This window comes from Ctenopharyngodon idella, chromosome 13 (assembly GCF_019924925.1).
Source record: "Ctenopharyngodon idella isolate HZGC_01 chromosome 13, HZGC01, whole genome shotgun sequence".
Lineage (NCBI taxonomy): Eukaryota > Metazoa > Chordata > Actinopteri > Cypriniformes > Xenocyprididae > Ctenopharyngodon > Ctenopharyngodon idella.
In genome coordinates, this window is record NC_067232.1 from 31,657,762 (window position 1) to 31,677,989 (window position 20,228).

Below are 20,228 nucleotides of genomic sequence, written 5' to 3' on the forward strand. Positions count from 1 at the left end.
TATTTAGATTTAGGACCACCACTTCCTCATAAATTACAGATTCCCCAAAGTTTCGACTTGATTTATGATAGGAATAGATATATCATGGAAGGAACACTAGATCTGGCTTTGACCATCAGTGAAACTGTCAGACTGGCGTGAGTACTGCACAAATCTGCCTATCTGGAACAGTCTGGGCTCACAGTGTTCTAACCGGAACAGGAGAACTTCACTGCAGTTCATATCACATTTTTTCTCGAAACCCAATAAATAACCAGACCAAACCTATCTGAGGGAGTTCATTTTTTCACCCTCAATAAGTCCCTGAGAAAAGCCATACAAAGACACTATAACGTCTTTATCATGAACAAAAGCTGGGGTGACTCTGAGCTGACAGGGTTAGCGAAATTCATTTCTGGCTCAGCTGGTGGCGGAGACGACTGGCAAACCCTAATGAAAAACTATGATAAAATCTTTCATTTCCACCAAGTTGTGCTAGGGGGTCAGTGGAGGAGGACAAATGACAGGACATTATTATTTGCTCTTGGGGTGTCTGTGATATGTCAGTTTAATGCTGATTCACCTTCAGGAATTTGAGCCTGTTTCTGTCTCCTCTCATTGTTGTCAGAGTTACTTAACTTGATGTTACAACGGCTGCTGCGGCCTACACAGTTGTAGCCCTGTTGGAATATTGAACAAGTTGAAATTTCCATTAGCAATTACTGTTAATTGTTTGTAAAATAAATACATAAAGGTCTGGCAAATAAGGGCTTAAAGACCAGTGAGAGAAGATTGTAGATTCCCAGACAAAGATTATCCTAGTCTCAGACCAAATTAGCCTGAAATCTCTATAATACAGTACAAAAATCATTTTATTAAGCTACTTTTTTCAACAAGTTTTATCATTAACCTATGTGCTCATTAAAATGTGGCATTAGCAATATCATTATCTCACCCTCATCTCGTTCCAAACCCTTAAGACTTTTGTGCACTTTCGAAACACAAATAAAGATATTTTAATGAAGTCTGAAAGATTTCTGTCCCTCCATTGACAAGCTCAAACGTGCTGCGTAACACGCGAGAATGAACCTCATTGGTTCTTGCTGAAGCTCAAACATGCTGTGTAACACGAGAATGAACCTCACTGGTTCTCTCACATCAAGCAAGCATGATTGAGCTTCTGTTTACCATATCTGATGTGTGCGCTGATGAATGTTTATATGTGAATAAAAGCCTAAATTGAATCTGTTCATCATATAAAGCAATCGTGCCTAAAAAAGAGAATTTGGACTAAATCGCTCAATTCATTTTTCATATTAGTTTTACGATCTCTTTATGAACTTTTTGAAGCGTCAAAGTGGTACTTGCTTAGGCTGTCAATGGAGGGACAGAAATCTCTCATTCATTATAAATATCTTCATTTGTTTAGAAGATGAATGAAAGTCTTATGAGTTTAGAACAACATGAGGATGAGTAAATGATGACAGAATTTTCATTTTTCGGTGAACTGTGTAGATTCCTTTTTTTCCTTGCAGTGTGGATAAGTACTTTTTCAAAAAGAAATTTGCCTGTTAAACACTGTCAATTTTAAGTAGATGGCAAACTAACTGCATGTCACATTAAGTAAAAAGTTTATTTTAAATAAAACATTTAAAAAGAACATTAGTTTGAATTCCGTTACAAACTCCATTCCTCCTCTTTAAATCATTAAAACAGACAGAGTTAAAGATGATGAAGTTAATCAAGTGTGTGTTTCAGAGAACTTCAGTGCTTTGTCAACTTTCCACATTGTTTTGAGTTGGTGGGGTATCTTCGCTCATTTTCATGTCTTTTGAAAACGGACCCCCTGTCAGGTCACACAATTCACAGAAAAAAAAGTCAATGAAATTCATGGCCATTTCTGTGGTGCACCGACCGCAGTTAGGGTTACACCATTACAGCTGGAAAGAGACGGATAAACAGACAGACAGGGCTAAAAAGGGGTGGGAGCCGAGGATGGAATATACTAGAGCATAGGGTTTTCCTTTTCCCCAGTCTCCCTCTGTTTAGTAGCGAGTGATGAAAGGATAATTTTCCCCTTGCCCTTTAAGCGCAGCATTGTCACAGAGTTCAACGGCCCTAGCGACAGATGAGTTTGAGCCCCCGAGGGCCCCGCTATAGCCTCCATCTCGTGGGCTTTGTCAAGGGCCAAGCCACTGTCATATGAAACAGACATCTAATAGGTAAGCCTTTGTGTCCAGCCCTTCACATCTGCTGACCCGCCCAGCCCCCAAAGAGCATTGGCGTTCTGCGAGGGAAGACAAACTGAGAAAGAGTTCACAAAGGGCCCTGGAGAGCTGATAAAGCCATGCCAGTGTTATTTCTGAATTGTGACCGCGCTCTGTGGTTTAAGCTTCGTGAAAATTAAACCACAGGAAGGCATTGTTTCATAAAAGCGTATAGTCGACACATTCAAATACGCCTGGCAGTGTTGTGTAAGCATATTTTGGGTGGTATCTGTTGTTGTTGTTCTGTGCTTTTTAGGTGAAAGTACAAAAAAGTGTTTAATCGCTGATACTCCAGGGGGTTTTGGAGGGTGTTTCAGTAGCTTTTGTTGTGCTCCCTTGAGCACTGTGTGTATATGTGAGGTGAGGTGGTGAGAGACTGTGAACTTGTGGTTCATGTTTCTTTATTACTTCCCAACTAACATGGAACATTCTCAGAACTGTGGCTAACATTCTGGCAAGGTTCTCTCAAAGTTATGAACAAACGTTCTTCCAGTAATATTAATAGAATGTTTAGTCAGAGTTATCTGATCTTAAAATGTTTTACTTATTTATACATTCTTCATGGAAATTTGTTTCCCCAGAATCATTAGTTTTATTTGTTTCAAAATGTTCAGAGAACGTTCAAAAGTAACGTTCCCAAGATGTTTGCTAAATTGTAAAATGGAATGTTTGCTTAATGTTCGAATAACCAATAAAACAAAAAAATTAAAATATTTTTAAAAATGGATAGTTCCGGCCCTTGATTCTGATTGGTTGAGCAGCATTCAAAGCCGATGTAAAATTCCCGAAAACATACAGCTGACCGCATTACATAAGCATCGCTGCGCCACTGAAGGCGTTTCTCAATGTCAAGGATACTTCCTTGGCAGGACTGGTCCTTCCAAGTCACTTCCTTCAGAGGCTAGGCGAGGCTCCTCTTTAGCATTCGGAGAACACGTAAATGGAACAGACTAGCAAGTGCACGTCATTGCATCATTACGTCAGTGAAAAGGCAACCAAGCTAACAATTGTTAAATGACGGTCCGGTTCAGTTAACCATCAATAACGTAATTTGTATTTGTATAATTTATAATATCAATACGGTAGTAATTTGTACTGGCATTTAAACGTTAAACTTTATTTATCTGACATATTTACTACAGTTATAACAAATGTTTGGTAACGTAAATATACTTACATTTGAAAGCATATTGCCCGCTAACGTCCGACATTTTTTTTTAATTTTTTGAACAAGATCGCAAAGCTGCGCGCATAGGATTGTGGGTGATTTGAGAGCGCAAAGAGCGCGAAGGCTACACATATGCATCCTTTCCTGTATATGGGATATTTTTCGAACAAAGGACTCAGTCCTTGTTTGAAATTCCGAGGATCCTCGTCATTGGAACAGTCCTTCGACGGATGTCGATGACGTAGCATCCTCGAAATCAAAGCATTTGTCATTTGCGTCTTGTTCCATGTTCACAACAAGTTTCAATATAAAAGTCTTTGCGACTTGCTCATGAAGACAATCTTTGCTGCCATCTAATGGCGTAATAATGTTCTGTTGCCGTTCACGGTCACAGACAATTTTTTTCCAGCAGAAGGAAGGCTTTTAATGATTTTACTTCATGGAAGTTGCATTGATACATATTTTTTGTCTTTAATATTTCTATTGTGTGGTAAATATTTTATAAAAGCAATAAGTGAATTTATAACAGCTAAGGGGCATTGTTAGGCACGATGCAGAGTACCTAAAACCCTCCCCTTATAGCTGTTATAAATTCACCGTAAACCACGGCTCCTTGGGGCTTATTGCTTTATTAAAAACTGGACGTTTTGAACACGTTCAGAGAACATTCAGAAATAACATTTTCATAATTTAATGGGAACATTAGAACTTTGTTAGCTGGGTAGATCCAAATGCATGCCATGACATTTCTTTTGTATTTGAGACTGAATTTATATGCTCATAAAGAGTTAAACAGTTGTGATTAAACAAGTACACAAAGTCAGATGTGAATCTTTTACCAATGCATTGCCATTTACATACTTCTTTTGTGATCCTTACATTTTTGTGGCACTGACAAATTCAGTACTCAGGGGGCAACAGAGTTACTATCAAATGCCTGTGCTATTAAACTGTGTCTTTTATTAAGTAAGTAGTCATAGCGCGCCTTGCGGCAACATTAATATTGCAATGTGTAGTTGTGTTGCATTATAAAGTGTAGTCTTCACTGTAGTCAAGCTGACCATAGAAGAAAACAGTTCATGCTCTTTCCCTCTATACTGCCCATGGCATGTTGAGAATGTGATGTGTGATTGTGTTGCATTATGAATTGTGTTGACAAATGGAATAATCGGTGAGCAGGATAGCAGGATAGATATGCATTCAAAGTCTGAAAAGACCTGAGACAGTTATCTCTGCACATTTGCTGTTTTATTGTGATAGGTGACTCTATAGATTACATATATGATGTTTGTTTTACAATATCCCCTTCTCCCAAAACCCTCGTGCATGTATGAACAAGGTACCTCATGACTGTGACCGCAGTAATGTCCCTCACCTGCAGAGCAATGAGAATGTTGGGCAGCGCTTGACCGTAAGTGTCATGGCAGTGCACCGCCAGTGCGCCGACGGGCACCTCTGTCAACACATCTCTCAGCATCTCGGCCATGGAGCCTGCAGTGCCTACGCCAATGGTGTCCCCCAGGGATACCTCATAACAGCCCAGCTCAAACAACCGCTTTGCCACCTGGGCCGGAACAGAGGAAAGCCATGAAAACACTATCCCCTCTGGAAATATAAACAAGATGAAGGCGTGCACACAGAGAGCTCATTCTGAGCGTTAGAAAAGCACTGCCGGGTTTCAGCGTCATGCAGGTTTTTTAGCAAACATCGTAATAAGGGCCTTGTGGGACTATGAAAATTGTGGGAAGAAAAAATATGCAGAGAACTCAACACCCAGTGAGATTTATCACATACTGGAAGGCCCATTTAATTTCGCTTCGGGCTGTTATACACTGAACGATTCTATTCGGACTATCAATACCTTTGTGACTTGTGACGGTTTTACTTGTCCCTCATACGGACAGCCGAGAGCACAGGAAACATACCTGAAAAGAAGAGACAGAATTGTGAGAGGTGAAGTTCAGGATAAGTTGTAGGATAGCTTTGTGCTTTGACAGTACCAACAGTCATGCAACATTGGTGAAATAACGCCAAGTGCTGTTTAACTCTGCAACCGCAAGTAGAGCAGTCCACAGCGGCCAGAACTGCTCTTACAGCGGATTACATCTATCACGGAATAAAACAAAATGTTCAGCAGCAGGCTAAACATATGGTTGGTGTCAAACGGTTGTGACAAATAGTACCAGTAGTGTTGACAGTGGGAATGAGAAATGGTGCTAGAGAGCAACGTACAAGCTATATGTGCTTTCCATATGTGAAGGAAACATGTTCTGTTAGAAACAGTGAACAAACAAGTGAAAAGTTGAAAATGTTTCTCTTGGGCTTGTGGTCGTCAGACGATACTTCTGTGTGCTACCAGAATTTCCGCGGAGTCTCTTCTTGAACATTAGGCGTTGAGTCACATTTGCCAGAATGAGTTCGTCAGACTGAAGTGACTGCTCTCTGTCATTTTTGTTTTTTACTCCATAAAAAGCACAGGCTAAAAAATCTGGACACATCTGGACTTGTACTTGTAACTGATACAAAGCACCACACTGCATGCACATCTGGAACTTGAATTATTTTCTCATTAATTCTGGAATAATTTCATGCTGCTCTGGTGCCCCATCTCAAAACCTCAAAGGAGAACAGTCCAAAAATATAAGTACAACAATAAAAGAAACCGCTGACCTTTTGGTTAAACCAAAGATCAGTCTTGGATCTCGCTTATATAACCAATGGCTCCTGAAAACTTCAGTACTGCAGTCTAAGGGCCGGTTCACACAGAATGCGTTTTTGCTGTTAAAAATGCAAGACGCAGGACAGTGGAACGGAAAAAAGCGAAAAGTCTATAGATGCGTTTTTTTTAAAAGTGGAACTTATTTTAACTTGCCGTGTCATGCGCAAGACGCTGCAAAAGATGTGAGATGCAAGTGCAACAGTTAAAGATGGCCATTTATCATGTGTTTACATTAAAAAACAATGGAAAAGTAGCACAGCGGAATGAAAAAATGCGTTCTGTGTGAATGGCCCCTAAATTGTCTTACTCATGTTGGCAGCTCAGGCATATCCTTTATTACTATTATAATTAGGGGCCAAGCACCAAAGGTGCGTAGGCACCTATTGTAATCATTGGCGTTATTATTCTTCTTTTTCCATTTCTTCTTCTTCTTCCCCTCTGGATGTCTATGGCAGCCCATAAAACCGCTTGCGGGAAAGTTATGAAATTTGGCAAACTGATAGAGGACAGTTCCAACATTAACCACAGCTAAATTGGAATCTCTAGCTCAATCCCTCTAGCGTTCACTCACTTTTATTCTAAAAACTTTTGAACCGTAAGGGCTAGAAACGAAATTCTCTGATTCCTTAGTTCATGATGATTCGACGGCATTTTTTTTGTCATGAAATTTGGACCAAACTTGGAACATGTCCTCACAAGCATGATCTGAGGCAATATGCAGCATTTCGGCACAGCACCACCTAGTGGTCTGGAGATATGAAAAATGGCTATTTTTGCTTATAACTTCTAAACGATCTGCCCAAAAATCATAAAAGTTAATCCAATGATATCCAAGTTCAATGATTTCCAGTATTCCTGTGTCAGCCATTTTGGGCGTCGGCCATTTTGAATTTTGAAGAAAAATGCTGTATTTACGAACACATGAACATATTGTTACATATCTTGGTATGGGTCATCTGCACAATGCCCTGAAGGAGTCTGAGAAGTTTCGGACCAAAAAAAAAATATTTGCATGCTTATAAATTTGGATGTAGTTGACTTATTTTCATGGAAATCATCTCCTTAGATTGCTGAATCCTTGCCGAGTCCAACGATACCAAACATGCTAGGAAAGTGATAAACCATTAAATCATATTATTAGTGATTGTATTTAAGCTTTTTTAGCCATTTTGCCTACAATCATTTTAAAATGTCTTGCTCATTGTTGCAGTTGGTCTGACGCTCCCAGCCATGGTGGCATGATTTATTATGCCTTCTTTGTGATTGTCCCCTTAATTGCTATAATTATAATATATATATATATATATATATATATATATATATATATATATATATATATATATATATACTGTATATATAATTTTTATTTATTTATTTATTTATTTATTTATTTTTTAGCTTAATTTATGAAGCATTCAGTACAGGTGACCCTGTGGAGTACAATAGTGGCAGCTTATGGACAGACTCTGCTCTGAAAGAAATCTGCAGAGAACTTTATTTCTGCAAAAACTGAATGTCTGCTATGTACTTTGTGGATTCTGGAAATTCTGGATACTTTGATTATGCTCAGTAAGAATGCTCTGGTTGGTGCACTTACCATGTTTAATCTGTTCCCCCAGATATCCCCCAAAATCAAAAGTTAGTCAATTTCATATTAGTCCACTCATAATTAGTCCCAATCAATTAATCAATCAATCAATCAAACATATACCGGTCCTTTATTCACTCTATGTCCCACCCCCCTTTTGTTTCAAAACTTCGCCTGCCCATCCAGTCTTAATAGTTAATGGTAAACGGATTTGGCTTGCCGTCCTCGAAGGAGGCTCGAATCCAAGGCTCAGCTCGAGCTTCAAGCTCAACCCCCCACAATGGTACTACGTAGAGGGAGAGGGAGAGAAATACAGGAGGATATAGGGATGTGGAAGGATCCACTTCGCTGGGACAGCGCAATGATTGCTGCTTATATATGCTCATATTGATGATTGACAGGACTGAATGATTTGGCTTCTCCCGAAACTGTGTTTGGAACTTAATTTAAACACATTCCAGTCAACCTGGATCATTACCTAATGAATGCTGTCCTGATTTCATTTCAATATGAGTGTCAAAGTGGAAGTGCACAGTGCACATGAGCACTGGCCTAAATACTTAGAAGGAAGCTGGTGTCCATGAAACACACCCTCGCACTGGTATGCCTTCCTGTTTGGCTGCAGAGATGACCTGCTCAAACCTCTGCAAACTCTCCTCTATGGAGCAGTTGATGTTCTTCCTGCTAAAAGTCTCTGAGGCGGAACCAAACACTGCCACTTCAGTAGCTCCTGCTGCAACCTTTAACAGGAAACATTTAATCAAGTTTGTGCTTATAGATGTTGGCTTGTGAGTACAACTTGCTTGATTAGCAAGGAAAGCAATTAACAGAAATGGGCTAAACATTTACAAATAAATGGTATGACATGCAAAGGTTGCTCACTTATGGAATATAAAGGGGCAGTGGACGCGTAGGCAGAGCGCATGCATAAATAAATTGGTTTATTATACACGAAAAACATCATTGACCTGGCATGGACGGCAAATTGGAAATGTCACTTGTAAATAAATGTAAATGATGCAAATATTTACTTACAGCTGCCTGGAAGCCCTGAATATTGGGAGTCAGGACAGGGTATCTTACGTCAGGAGACCTTTTAATCCCTTTCAACACTGCACTGTGGTCTGCCATCTGAAAAACAAACCAACAAGAATTTATGCTCAAACTTAATCCCACAAATACAGTTTTTGAACATTAATACCAAACCCAGTGCTTTTGTGCAGATAGAAAAGCCAAAGGGTATATGTCAACACGCTCCTGAGGATTGCAGTTGCACCTTATTACCTGAGCTACCCACTTTGAAGACACAAAGCTAGTGGCTTCGATCACAGGCAGCCCGGTCTGAGAGAGCATGTCAATCAGCTGGATTTTGACTTCTGTTGGCACTATTTCCTGCAGAAACACAATGACCCAAAAGCCTTAGGTTTCTATGAACGCATCCAGCGAGCGTGCACATCTGTGAGCCACAACAGCACCATGCTATTGAGATGAATAATTTATTTGCCACTATCACTAAATGAATAGTTTTCCTGTAAATATATACAATAAGACAGTACCTACTAAATTCAAACCAGGCTCAATGGAAAATCATGCCTGTGGCAACATTTCTGCACTCAAAAAATGAACTTTCACTGTTGTTAGTTTCACTCAAACCACCCTTGTTCACATTACTTAAAAAACTCATGTAACTACATGAATGTAAATTAACTGTGTTGTTTCTACTAAAAAGGAGTATTGTCAGCTTTACTTAGTAAGTGTTTGTTCAGTCAACTTAACATTGCTGAGTGAAACGCACAAATTAATGTTGACATAACTAACTGGGCAGTGGATCCCAGCGTGCTTTGCAAGGGACTGCATTATGAGAGTAAATTTAGGGATTAAAGTGTTATTTTATGTTTTTCAGTAAAGGGAAAGATGTTGTTAGTTTATGTTAGTGTTTAATGTTCAGTTATGTTGGACATTTAGAGGAGTTTCCGTAATGTTTTTGAATTTTGTGGTTACCATTATGCAGAAGAGTGTCACCTGTGTTTAGGCTGTGCGCACACATATATGCATGCTTATAGGATGGAATTCCTGCTCTCAATTCAATTGAGTTCAATGAGTTGTTTGAGTGCATTTTGTAGAGAAAATAGTTAATTTAATAAAGTAAATTAAGTCAATAAATGTGTTCACCTTACGTAATAAACATAACATTATTAAGTAAACTGCACATGTACAGTGGGTACGGAAAGTATTCAGACCCCTTAAATTTTTCAATCTTTGTTATATTGCAGCCATTTGCTAAAATCATTTAAGTTCATTTTTTTTTTCCTCATTAATGTACACACAGCACCCCATATTGACAGAAAAACACAGAATTGTTGACATTTTTGCAGATTTATTAAAAAAGAAAAACTGAAATATCACATGGTCCTAAGTATTCAGACCCTTTGCTCAGTATTTAGTAGAAGCACCCTTTTGATCTAATACAGCCATGAGTCTTTTTGGGAAAGATGCAACAAGTTTTTCACACCTGGATTTGGGGATCCTCTGCCATTCCTCCTTGCTGATCCTCTCCAGTTCTGTCAGGTTGGATGGTAAACGTTGGTGGACAGCCATTTTTAGGTCTCTCCAGAGATGCTCAATTGGGTTTAAGTCAGGGCTCTGGCTGGGCCATTCAAGAACAGTCACGGAGTTGTTGTGAAGCCACTCCTTCGTTATTTTAGCTGTGTGCTTAGGGTCATTGTCTTGTTGGAAGGTAAACCTTCGGCCCAGTCTGAGGTCCTGAGCACTCTGGAGAAGGTTTTCGTCCAGGATATCCTTGTACTTGGCCGCATTCATCTTTCCCTTGATTGCAACCAGTCGTCCTGTCCCTGCAGCTGAAAAACACCCCCACAGCATGATGCTGCCACCACCATGCTTCACTGTTGGGACTGTATTGGACAGGTGATGAGCAGTGGCTGGTTTTCTCCACACATACCGCTTAGAATTAAGGCCAAAAAGTTCTATCTCGGTCTCATCAGACCAGAGCATCTTATTTCTCACCATCTTGGAGTCCTCCATGCGGGCTTTCATGTGTCTTGCACTGAGGAGAGGCTTCCGTCGGGCCACTCTGCCATAAAGCCCCGACTGGTGGAGGGCTGCAGTGATGGTTGACTTTCTACAACTTTCTCCCATCTCCCGACTGCATCTCTGGAGCTCAGCCACAGTGATCTTTGGGTTCTTCTTTACCTCTCTCACCAAGGCTCTTCTCCCCCGATAGCTCAGTTTGGCCGGACGGCCAGCTCTAGGAAGGGTTCTGGTCGTCCCAAACGTCTTCCATTTAAGGATTATGGAGGCCACTGTGCTCTTAGGAACCTTAAGTGCAGCAGAAATGTTTTTGAAACCTTGGCCAGATCTGTGCCTTGCCACAATTCTGTCTCTGAGCTCTTCAGGCAGTTCCTTTGACCTCATGATTCTCATTTGCTCTGACATGCACTGTGAGCTGTAAGGTCTTATATAGACAGGTGTGTGGCTTTCCTAATCAAGTCCAATCAGTATAATCAAACACAGCTGGACTCAAATGAAGGTGCAGAACCATCTCAAGGATGATCAGAAGAAATGGACAGCACCTGAGTTAAATATATGAGTGTCACAGCAAAGGGTCTGAATACTTAGGACCATGTGATATTTCAGTTTTTCTTTTTTAATAAATCTGCAAAAATGTCAACAATTCTGTGTTTTTCTGTCAATATGGGGTGCTGTGTGTACATTAATGAGGAAAAAAAATGAACTTAAATGATTTTAGCAAATGGCTGCAATATAACAAAGAGTGAAAAATTTAAGGGGGTCTGAATACTTTCCGTACCCACTGTAAATATTATGTAATAGTGACATTCAAATTATTTGTGTTTACTCAAAGAAATTTTGTTCTTTACTTGAATTTATTTTGTTCATACAGCTAAATTGTCATTTGTACAAATTACTCAATATAGTTGCGTGGAACCACTTGACACAACTTTTTCAAGTAAATCCAACAATTCATTTTTTTGAGTGTGAAAAATGATATTTCATTGCTTCTTGCCCATTCACAACACTTTCAAAGTGAAATGTCCAGTGATGAGTGTGTTCATTTTTATAAGTGCACATACATACAAATATATATTTATTATGTTGGTTGTTGTACCATTCACAGCAGTTTAGAAATGAAATATTAATGCTTTATCACATTTAAAAATAACAGACGACCTACATTAAACCCTGCACTAAACATAACCGATAGCAAACGTGAGATAAAAACATATTAGCTGAAGCAACAATGCCATTTTAGCTTTGAGCTCTTTTATGGTGACTCATGTTTCATGAGACTCACACCCGAGTGATCCGCAGACCTGTACCAGAGGAGCTGCTGAGCAAGTTTACCATGGTAGAAAAGCCATATATTTAGAGCTGGTTATTTGACACAAATGTCAAAAACTATTACAAACCCGATTCCAAAAAAGTTGGGACACTGTACAAATTGTGAATAAAAAAGGAATGCAATGATGTGGAAGTTTCAAATTTCAATATTTTATTCAGAATACAACATAGATGACATATCAAATGTTTAAACTGAGAAAATGTATCATTTTAAGGGAAAAATAAGTTGATTTTAAATTTCATGGCATCAACACATCTCAAAAAAGTTGGGACAAGGCCATGTTTACCACTGTGTGGCATCCCCTCTTCTTTTTATAACAGTCTGCAAATGTCTGAGGACTGAAGAGACAAGTTGCTCAAGTTTAGGAATAGGAATGTTGTCCCATTCTTGTCTAATACAGGCTTCTAGTTGCTCAACTGTCTTAGGTCTTCTTTGTCACATCTTCCTCTTTATGATGCGCCAAATGTTTTCTATGGGTGAAAGATCTGGACTGCAGGCTGGCCATTTCAGTACCCGGATCCTTCTTCTACGCAGCCATGATGTTGTAATTGATGCAGTATGTGGTCTGGCATTGTCATCTTGGAAAATGGAAGGTCTTCCCTGAAAGAGACGACATCAGGATGGGAGCATATGTTGTTCTAGAACTTGGATATACCTTTCAGCATTGATGGTGCCTTTCCAGATGTGTAAGATGCCCATGCCACACGCACTCATGCAACCCCATACCATCAGAGATGCAGGCTTCTGAACTGAGCGCTGATAACATCTTGGGTTGTCCTTGTCCTCTTTAGTCCGGATGACATGGCGTCCCAGTTTTCCAAAAACAACTTCAAATTTTGATTCGTCTGACCACAGAACAGTTTTCCACTTTGCCACAGTCCATTTTAAATGAGCCTTGGCCCAGAGAAAACGCCTGCGCTTCTGGATCATGTTTAGATATGGCTTCTTTTTTGACCTATAGAGTTTTAGCCGGCAACAGCGAATGGCACTGTGGATTGTGTTCACCGACAATGTTTTCTGGAAGTATTCCTGAGCCCATGTTGTGATTTCCATTACAGTAGCATTCCTGTATGTGATGCAGTGCCGTCTAAGGGCCCGAAGATCACGGGCATCCAGTATGGTTTTCCGGCCTTGACCCTTACGCACAGAGATTGTTCCAGATTCTCTGAATCTTTGGATGATATTATGCACTGTAGATGATGATAACTTCAAACTCTTTGCAGTTTTTCTCTGAGAAACTCCTTTCTGATATTGCTCCACTATTTTTCGCCGCAGCATTGGTGAATTGGTGATCCTCTGCCCATCTTGACTTCTGAGAGACACTGCCACTCTGAGAGGCTCTTTTTATACCCAATCATGTTGCCAATTGACCTAATAAGTTGCAAATTGGTCCTCCAGCTGTTCCTTATATGTACATTTAACTTTTCCGGCCTCTTATTGCTACCTGTCTCAACTTTTTTGGAATGTGTAGCTCTCATGAAATCCAAAATGAGCCAATATTTGACATGACATTTCAAAATGTCTCACTTTCAGCATTTGATATGTTATCTATATTCTATTGTGAATAAAATATAAGTTTATGAGATTTGTAAATTATTGCATTCCTTTTTTATTCACAATTTGTACAGTGTCCCAACTTTTTTGGAATCGGGTTTGTAGTTTACAAATCATTGCATTATGGTAAAAGTGTTTTGAGGTTATAAAACAGTAATGTGCAATGTGGGAATGTGCAAAAATAAGTCTTTGAAAATGAAAAGGAATAAAAGTTGTTGGTGTTTTACTGTCACAAGTCTTCATTTCAGCTGGATACTGCAGTGTATTGTATGTAAAAATGGGCATGTTTTTTCCAATAAGCCTGTGTTGGCTAAATCATTCTAAAGACATTAACATGTAATTGATGAGCTATCTGGTGGTAGTACATCATGTTTCCTATATGTTTTGTGCTCACCAATGTCTTCATTGAAAAATGTGAACTATATGTGGTTCTCTGTATATCACAACCACTCAATATATTTATGCCTTTAGGTTTATGTTGCTATTTTTTCTTTAATTTGAAAGGAGAATGCTAATGATACACATACTAAACCACATACTACAAGCAGTTTAGAATTGGGAAATCTCTACCTTCTCATTTTGAAGCCCATCTCTTGGTCCGACCTCCACAATTTTGACATGAAGTGGAAGCTTAGGCAGTTCAGAACACTGTAAATTGAAAAACAATGAGGAAGGAAGGACCATATAACAATTTCACAGAGCTGTACGGAAAATCTGAGAGGTGGATTGACACATCCTCTGTGCAGTGCTTCCTGTCAAATGGTGCGTACAACTTCATGTTTTGAATCTGGTCTTCAAATCCTAGCCAGGTCATTTATGACATAATGTGCATTGGAAACAAGCACTTCCTCTCTTCCAATTGTAAAACCAAAGCTTAACCTTTGAATTCGGGGAGTAGCATTTCCAAGGGCCAATGCTGTGTTTATAGAAGAATTGAATGGCTATAAAATCTCAGCCTCTTGATACTGAAACGCTGGCTTTGAGGAACCGCACATAACCTACATAAGTTTCTTTAGAGCCGAGTTTGATTTAATTTTGAGGAGGGAGGAAATGGATGTGTGAAAGGAACGATAACAAACTTCTTTTTAAGAAGTTTCTGACAGTGTGCACTGGGTAGGCAGAGGAGAACTGATGCGGTTTGTCCCGTTATCACCCCAGGCCTGCAGTTAGGACGGCCTATTAAATTCACTCATAAATCAAACTCGCTCTCTTTTAACTCACCGCTCAAGCCAGAAATACAGGCACTGCTAGAAATGGATCAAGCATTTTCTTCTTATCAGTGAAATAAATTATAACAGAAAACTTTAGCTGTCTTCGTATTTTTTTAAACATTTCTGTTCTGCATTTTCAAGTAGAACTTTCAAGCCTAAGTTGGGAGAGAGGCTTAATTTAAGAAAAAAAAAAAAAAAAAAAAAAAAAATCTGAAAAAAGTGAAATGACCATGTCATTTTTATATTGGTACAGTCAAAAATCATGGTTTTTGGTTTAAACCTGTTTTGTTTAGTTTTTCTAAAAGTAAATGACACTCCCTATATGAGCCACTCTACAGAATTGGTTGAAAGTAAGAATTGGAAACGTCTTGAAAAAAAATGTCTTTTTCCACAAATTTTGAATGTAAGCAAATTGTATAATATCCAAGGTACACATTTCTAGTAATTGTGCAGTTATTTCTCATATTGTATTTTCAGAAAGTTTTGGAATATTTTTCCTCTCCCCAAATTTGTCACTACCGAAACAATAATAAATAATTTAATAAGAAGGGTTACATTGACCTATTAAGATTTTGTTTACATCTACCTTTACATCTACCTTGTCTACCTTTTTAATATTATTTGCTATATTTAAAAAAAAAAAAAAAAATAAAATTTGCAGGTAAATCAATAACAATTACAATTTTAACAATATTTCAAGTGTAGTTTATGAGATCTGTTGTATTTTGAATCAAATCTTTCTTTGTAAAAGGCATACATTTTATCATACTGATTTCAAAGTGAAGGATTCATTAGTTTGAATATACATTGAACCAAACACTATAATAACATCTTAGTTGATCATTCTATATATTTTATTTCTGACAAAACATCCCATGTTTCAGTCATGACTGCACATTTTCGGTAGTGACAATAATGTTGGTAGTGCCCACATCACAATACAGAATTTTAACTCACATACTAAAACACTAATGATTTGCATAATAAAACAGTAAAATTCTAATGATTTGCATAACTTACAATAATTTAGTTTATTTCCCCCAAATAAATGATTATATGTTCCCTTTTGTCACTACCAAAACAGTGACAACCGAAACATGTGGTTTTGGTTGTGACAATGTTCGATACTTTTGAGCTCAAAAATGCTAATCAGAATATGGTTAGCTAGCACAGTTCTGAACAGTTTTACACACATAAAAACTAAATTTTATGGAATGACACCCAAAAAAGTTTGTTTAATTGCAGAAAAAAAGGTGTTTAGTAGTGACGTTCTTTAAAGTTGCACACAGATTTTCAGACTTTTGAACACATTTAACTCAAAATGATGGACCTATCTACTATGAAAGAGAGGCTATGAGAGGGAGGGACACAGGAATATTTCCTGATCAAAAATGTAGAAGTGTGTTAAAATCAGTCTCAGCCAATGGACTAAAACACACACTGTTTCGGTAGTGACATGAAAATGCGGGACATTTATTTTTTACATAAAGTTTCATGATTTAAAAATAGAAATATAAAATAAATATTTTTTTAACTTCACTTTTAAAAAAAAAAAATCAAAGAATATATTTTTAAAAACAACAGTGGAAAAAAATGCAAAAATTATTTCAATATCATTTTCACAAATTTAGGGGTTAGAGTTCGGGACAGCCAATTGAAAGTACCCAATAAATGATGATTTTATATATATTAATCTTACTGATATTTTAAATATTATTGTGGGATTTAATAGATAATAGAAGGATCCTAGTAAACATCTAAGATTTGAATATTTAAATGCTTTTTAAATGTGTTTTTTGGTTGTGGGACAGCAGTTTACACCAATTCTGTAGAATGGCCCATATAAAGAAAAAAAAATGAAAAGAAAAAATTCTGTTTAAATAGTATTTTCTCTTGACACCATGAGTGTTGATGGCAGAACACATACTGCCTAGCTTCAAGAAACTGATTAACTAAGTAATAGCGCTCAGTTGAATGTGGTAGTTCACTATTAGCTCATCAATTTTTCATACCCCCCAGAGGACTACAGACTCGTAATTAATGTGAATTATGCATAATGTATAATTAATTCTAAAATGAAGGTAATGGTAACCCACTGGTAATAACTGAAGGATTACCAAATCCTTCAGAAGGAATTACTAATTATTTGGATCAGTATTCTAAAGTGAAAAGCATGATAACTCTCTAGTAATGATGAAATCATTGTAACCTTTTGAGATTTTTGTAAGGTTTTGGATATCATTTTTCAATTTAGAATACTAATCCAAATAATTAGTAGTTCCTTTAGAATTATGTAGTAACACTTGAGTCATTACTAGTGGGTTACACCATGATCTTCACTTTAGAACTGTTCCAAATGGCCAGTAATTAGAATGATGTAGTAACACTTGAGTCATTACTATCCAAAACCTTACAAAAAACTCAAAAATGTACTATAACTTTAGTCATTACTAAGGTTTTATCATGCTTTTCACTTTAGAATTCTGTTCCAAATAATTAAAATTAAGGGATATGGTAATACTTCAGTCATTACTAGTGGGTTACCATGATCTTGTGCATTACTCTCATTAATTGTGAACGTGTATATAGTAGTTCTTAGTAGTTCTCTGGGAGGAATGAAAATAATAATAGTTACTGATTAGCTAATGTTAGCTAGTGAACGACCACATTCAACTGAGAGCTATTACTTACTAATTCATTACTCAGAGCTTCTTGGTAGTTAACAGTAGTTAGAATGTTGTTATTCATTAATGACGGAACATATGATGCATATTAAAAAGACATCTCAATAAATATTAAGGTCTTTCTAAGAGAATATTCTGTCTTTATTTATAGTAAGTACACTAAATCAATCCTTGATTAACAAATTGTTTTTAGTTTTATTCTAACTGAAAATTCTACTTTCATATTATAGCTAACTTAGCTTTTGTTTATGGTGAAATTAAGTTGTAAAAAGTATAATGTACATCTGATTAATGTAATTCTCTAAAATCTCAACCAATCAAGTACTCAAAACTGATTTTGGATGTGGACATAACTGAAACTGTAGTTCCCAGCATGCTTTGCATAAGACTTAATGAAGTAAAAATGTTGAAATTAAGTATACTTTTTGTGTTTTTTGAGCAAAATGAGAAAAGGTGGAGACTTTATAGTGTTTAATGTTCAATTATGTTGAACAGCTTTTTTACTACTTAAAAGAGTGGACTTGGCATTTAGTATTCTAACACAGTATGTACTATTGCTAGTAAACAGTTTGTTAAAGAGTCAGCTAATTGAATTATTGATATTCTGCTTGGGGACCTTATCCAGTCACTTTGAGACTACTTAATTTGGTCACCTAAAAATAACTTCATTTGATGATGTTGAAGTTACATTAACAAATTATGTTATTATTATTTAAATAATGTAAATCCAACACACTTTTTTCCCACTGTATGGCCTTTATGATAGATCATCTATTTACTTAGTATGAATGTATGAAATTTTAGTCTTTGGGAAATTAAATATTTTTAATTAATAATGAATCAAAATGTAAGGTTTGAACAAATCTATAAATATAACTTGAGAAAAAAAACTTATATATATATATATCCAAAGTATCATTTTTTCAGTGTTTCAATCCCAGATGAACCCTGTAAATAACATTTATATAAAGACCTGCCAGTTTGCGGTAGCTGTCGAATCTCATTTTCAAGTGTGTTTTTAAATGCATAACTTTTCAAGTTGGAAACAATGCCATTTGGCATAAATAACATTATCGCTTGTTGAAAAGCACCATTTTGTAATTAAACACAAGTACAAAGAAGATTTGAGAGCTTTGGTGGATTAAATTTCAGTCACAAATGTGTAAGGGAGGTTGGATACTCTATCTAACACCTCTGTGTTTCACGAGGGTGAGATTATTTTCATTGTGGGGTAGCTACTCCTTTACGCGACTGCATTGCTATATTTCCATGTATAAATCTTGCACATGCAAAAACAGACCCCCACCTTCTCTTCCCACAGGAGCCGTGGCAACCAAGGATAATCCCGCAAGAAAGTCTCATAGCTCAGGCAGTGCTTGACCGCAGTAGAAACGTTACCCATCCGGCTAGCGCGATCTGCTAGCCCAGCGTTGTTCCCGGATGACACCTGTAGTGATCAGAGCGCATATGCGCTTCTTCACACTGTTTCATGAGCAGTAAAGAGAGCCGGAGGAGCCCGACAGCATCGCTTCAAAGGGCACGGAATGACTCAGCTGTTACCATGGTAGCAGCATCCCTGCCTGTGCGCAGTGATGTAGGGAGGGGGAGGGAAGACGCAGGCTGAAGGCATTAGACAGCATTTTGTTAGCTTTAGACTGACAGCTCCATGTGAAGTACGAGACCCGCTGGGATTCTCGGTTCTACAATAAGACTAACCACAAGCTGCTTATTTTACTGCCCTTGGCTCCCCTCCCCAGCGGAAATCTACAGCTTCGGGGAAATACGCTGCCTTGATTGATCTCCTGTGACTGAGGCAGCTCATGCTTTTCAATGGCCGGCCGTGGCACTCTTGCCAATGTCAACTGTGCTCTGTTATAAAATCTCTCTGTAAAGCCGGGCCGCAATTTACTTGTGAAAGAGCCATTCTTCCTGGCCCAGGTGCTTACAATAGAGAGGTTTAAGGAAGCTCTTGTGCTGAACTCTTCCTCAATAAGACGCTGGTGTGCCGTGAGATGGTCTGGCCTCTCTCTCACGGGGGGAAATGCAACTGGTGAAACCCAGGGCTGCATTTATTAGGTATCAGCATTTCTCGCATGGCAGAGGCTGATAAATCATAAGGTGGCTTGAAGTAAAAAGAATAACAAAACATATTTGGGGTTCCAACAGTTTTTGGACAATGAATCGCCATGAATTTTCCATGACCTCTGAAGTCATTTCATTCATTCATTATTTTTTTTATTATTATTATTTTGATTTTCACTAATGAGTGACCTGTGAACCAGTTCAGAGACAAGTTTCAACTATTTTATAAGTAAGCAAACTCTTGTGAAAAAGACATGTGCACTTGTGTACTTCAAATCTTTTTTTCTTTTTTTTTAACTGCAGATAACTTGCTGTTAAACTTGCAGATGATAATATAATAGTATGAAACAAAAGTCCACTTAAGTGTACCTAAAAAGAGTACACTTTCATGACCATATTTCTAAACAAATTATGAACCAAAGTGCACTTTGTAGTAATGTCAAATTAAAAGTTTTGCTTTAAAATTAATTTTAAATCATAATGTTTTAATAATCTTTTGTCTTGCTTTAAAAAAGTATACTTATTTTGATGTGTTGACTGACATGCTAAAGCCCAGGTACTTGATTATAATTTAAACTGTAGCGTGTTATTCAATATT

At 37.6% G+C, this 20,228-nt stretch overlaps 1 protein-coding gene across 4 annotated transcripts in view; it reads right to left on the bottom strand.

Annotated features, from left to right (window-relative positions):
• The window catches only part of hmgcll1 (3-hydroxymethyl-3-methylglutaryl-CoA lyase-like 1), a 50,132-nt gene extending 30,189 nt beyond the window's left edge, over positions 1-19,943 (bottom strand). For 2 of the 4 annotated variants that reach the window (XR_007933187.1, XM_051916897.1), the window contains exons 1-8: positions 18,855-19,943; positions 14,224-14,301; positions 9,006-9,113; positions 8,757-8,852; positions 8,313-8,461; positions 5,276-5,339; positions 4,790-4,978; positions 563-659 (exon numbers count right to left, since the gene is read on the bottom strand). Coding sequence is in view for 3 of the 4 variants with exons in the window: in XM_051916897.1 (XP_051772857.1) it covers positions 563-659; positions 4,790-4,978; positions 5,276-5,339; positions 8,313-8,461; positions 8,757-8,852; positions 9,006-9,113; positions 14,224-14,301; positions 18,855-18,950 (877 nt within the window). In the remaining variant the exon portion in view is untranslated. The remainder of the gene's footprint in view (positions 1-562; positions 660-4,789; positions 4,979-5,275; positions 5,340-8,312; positions 8,462-8,756; positions 8,853-9,005; positions 9,114-14,223; positions 14,302-18,854) is intronic. The other 2 variants (XM_051916896.1, XM_051916898.1) reach the window with 2 other exon arrangements.
• Positions 19,944-20,228: the final 285 nt, after the last annotated feature.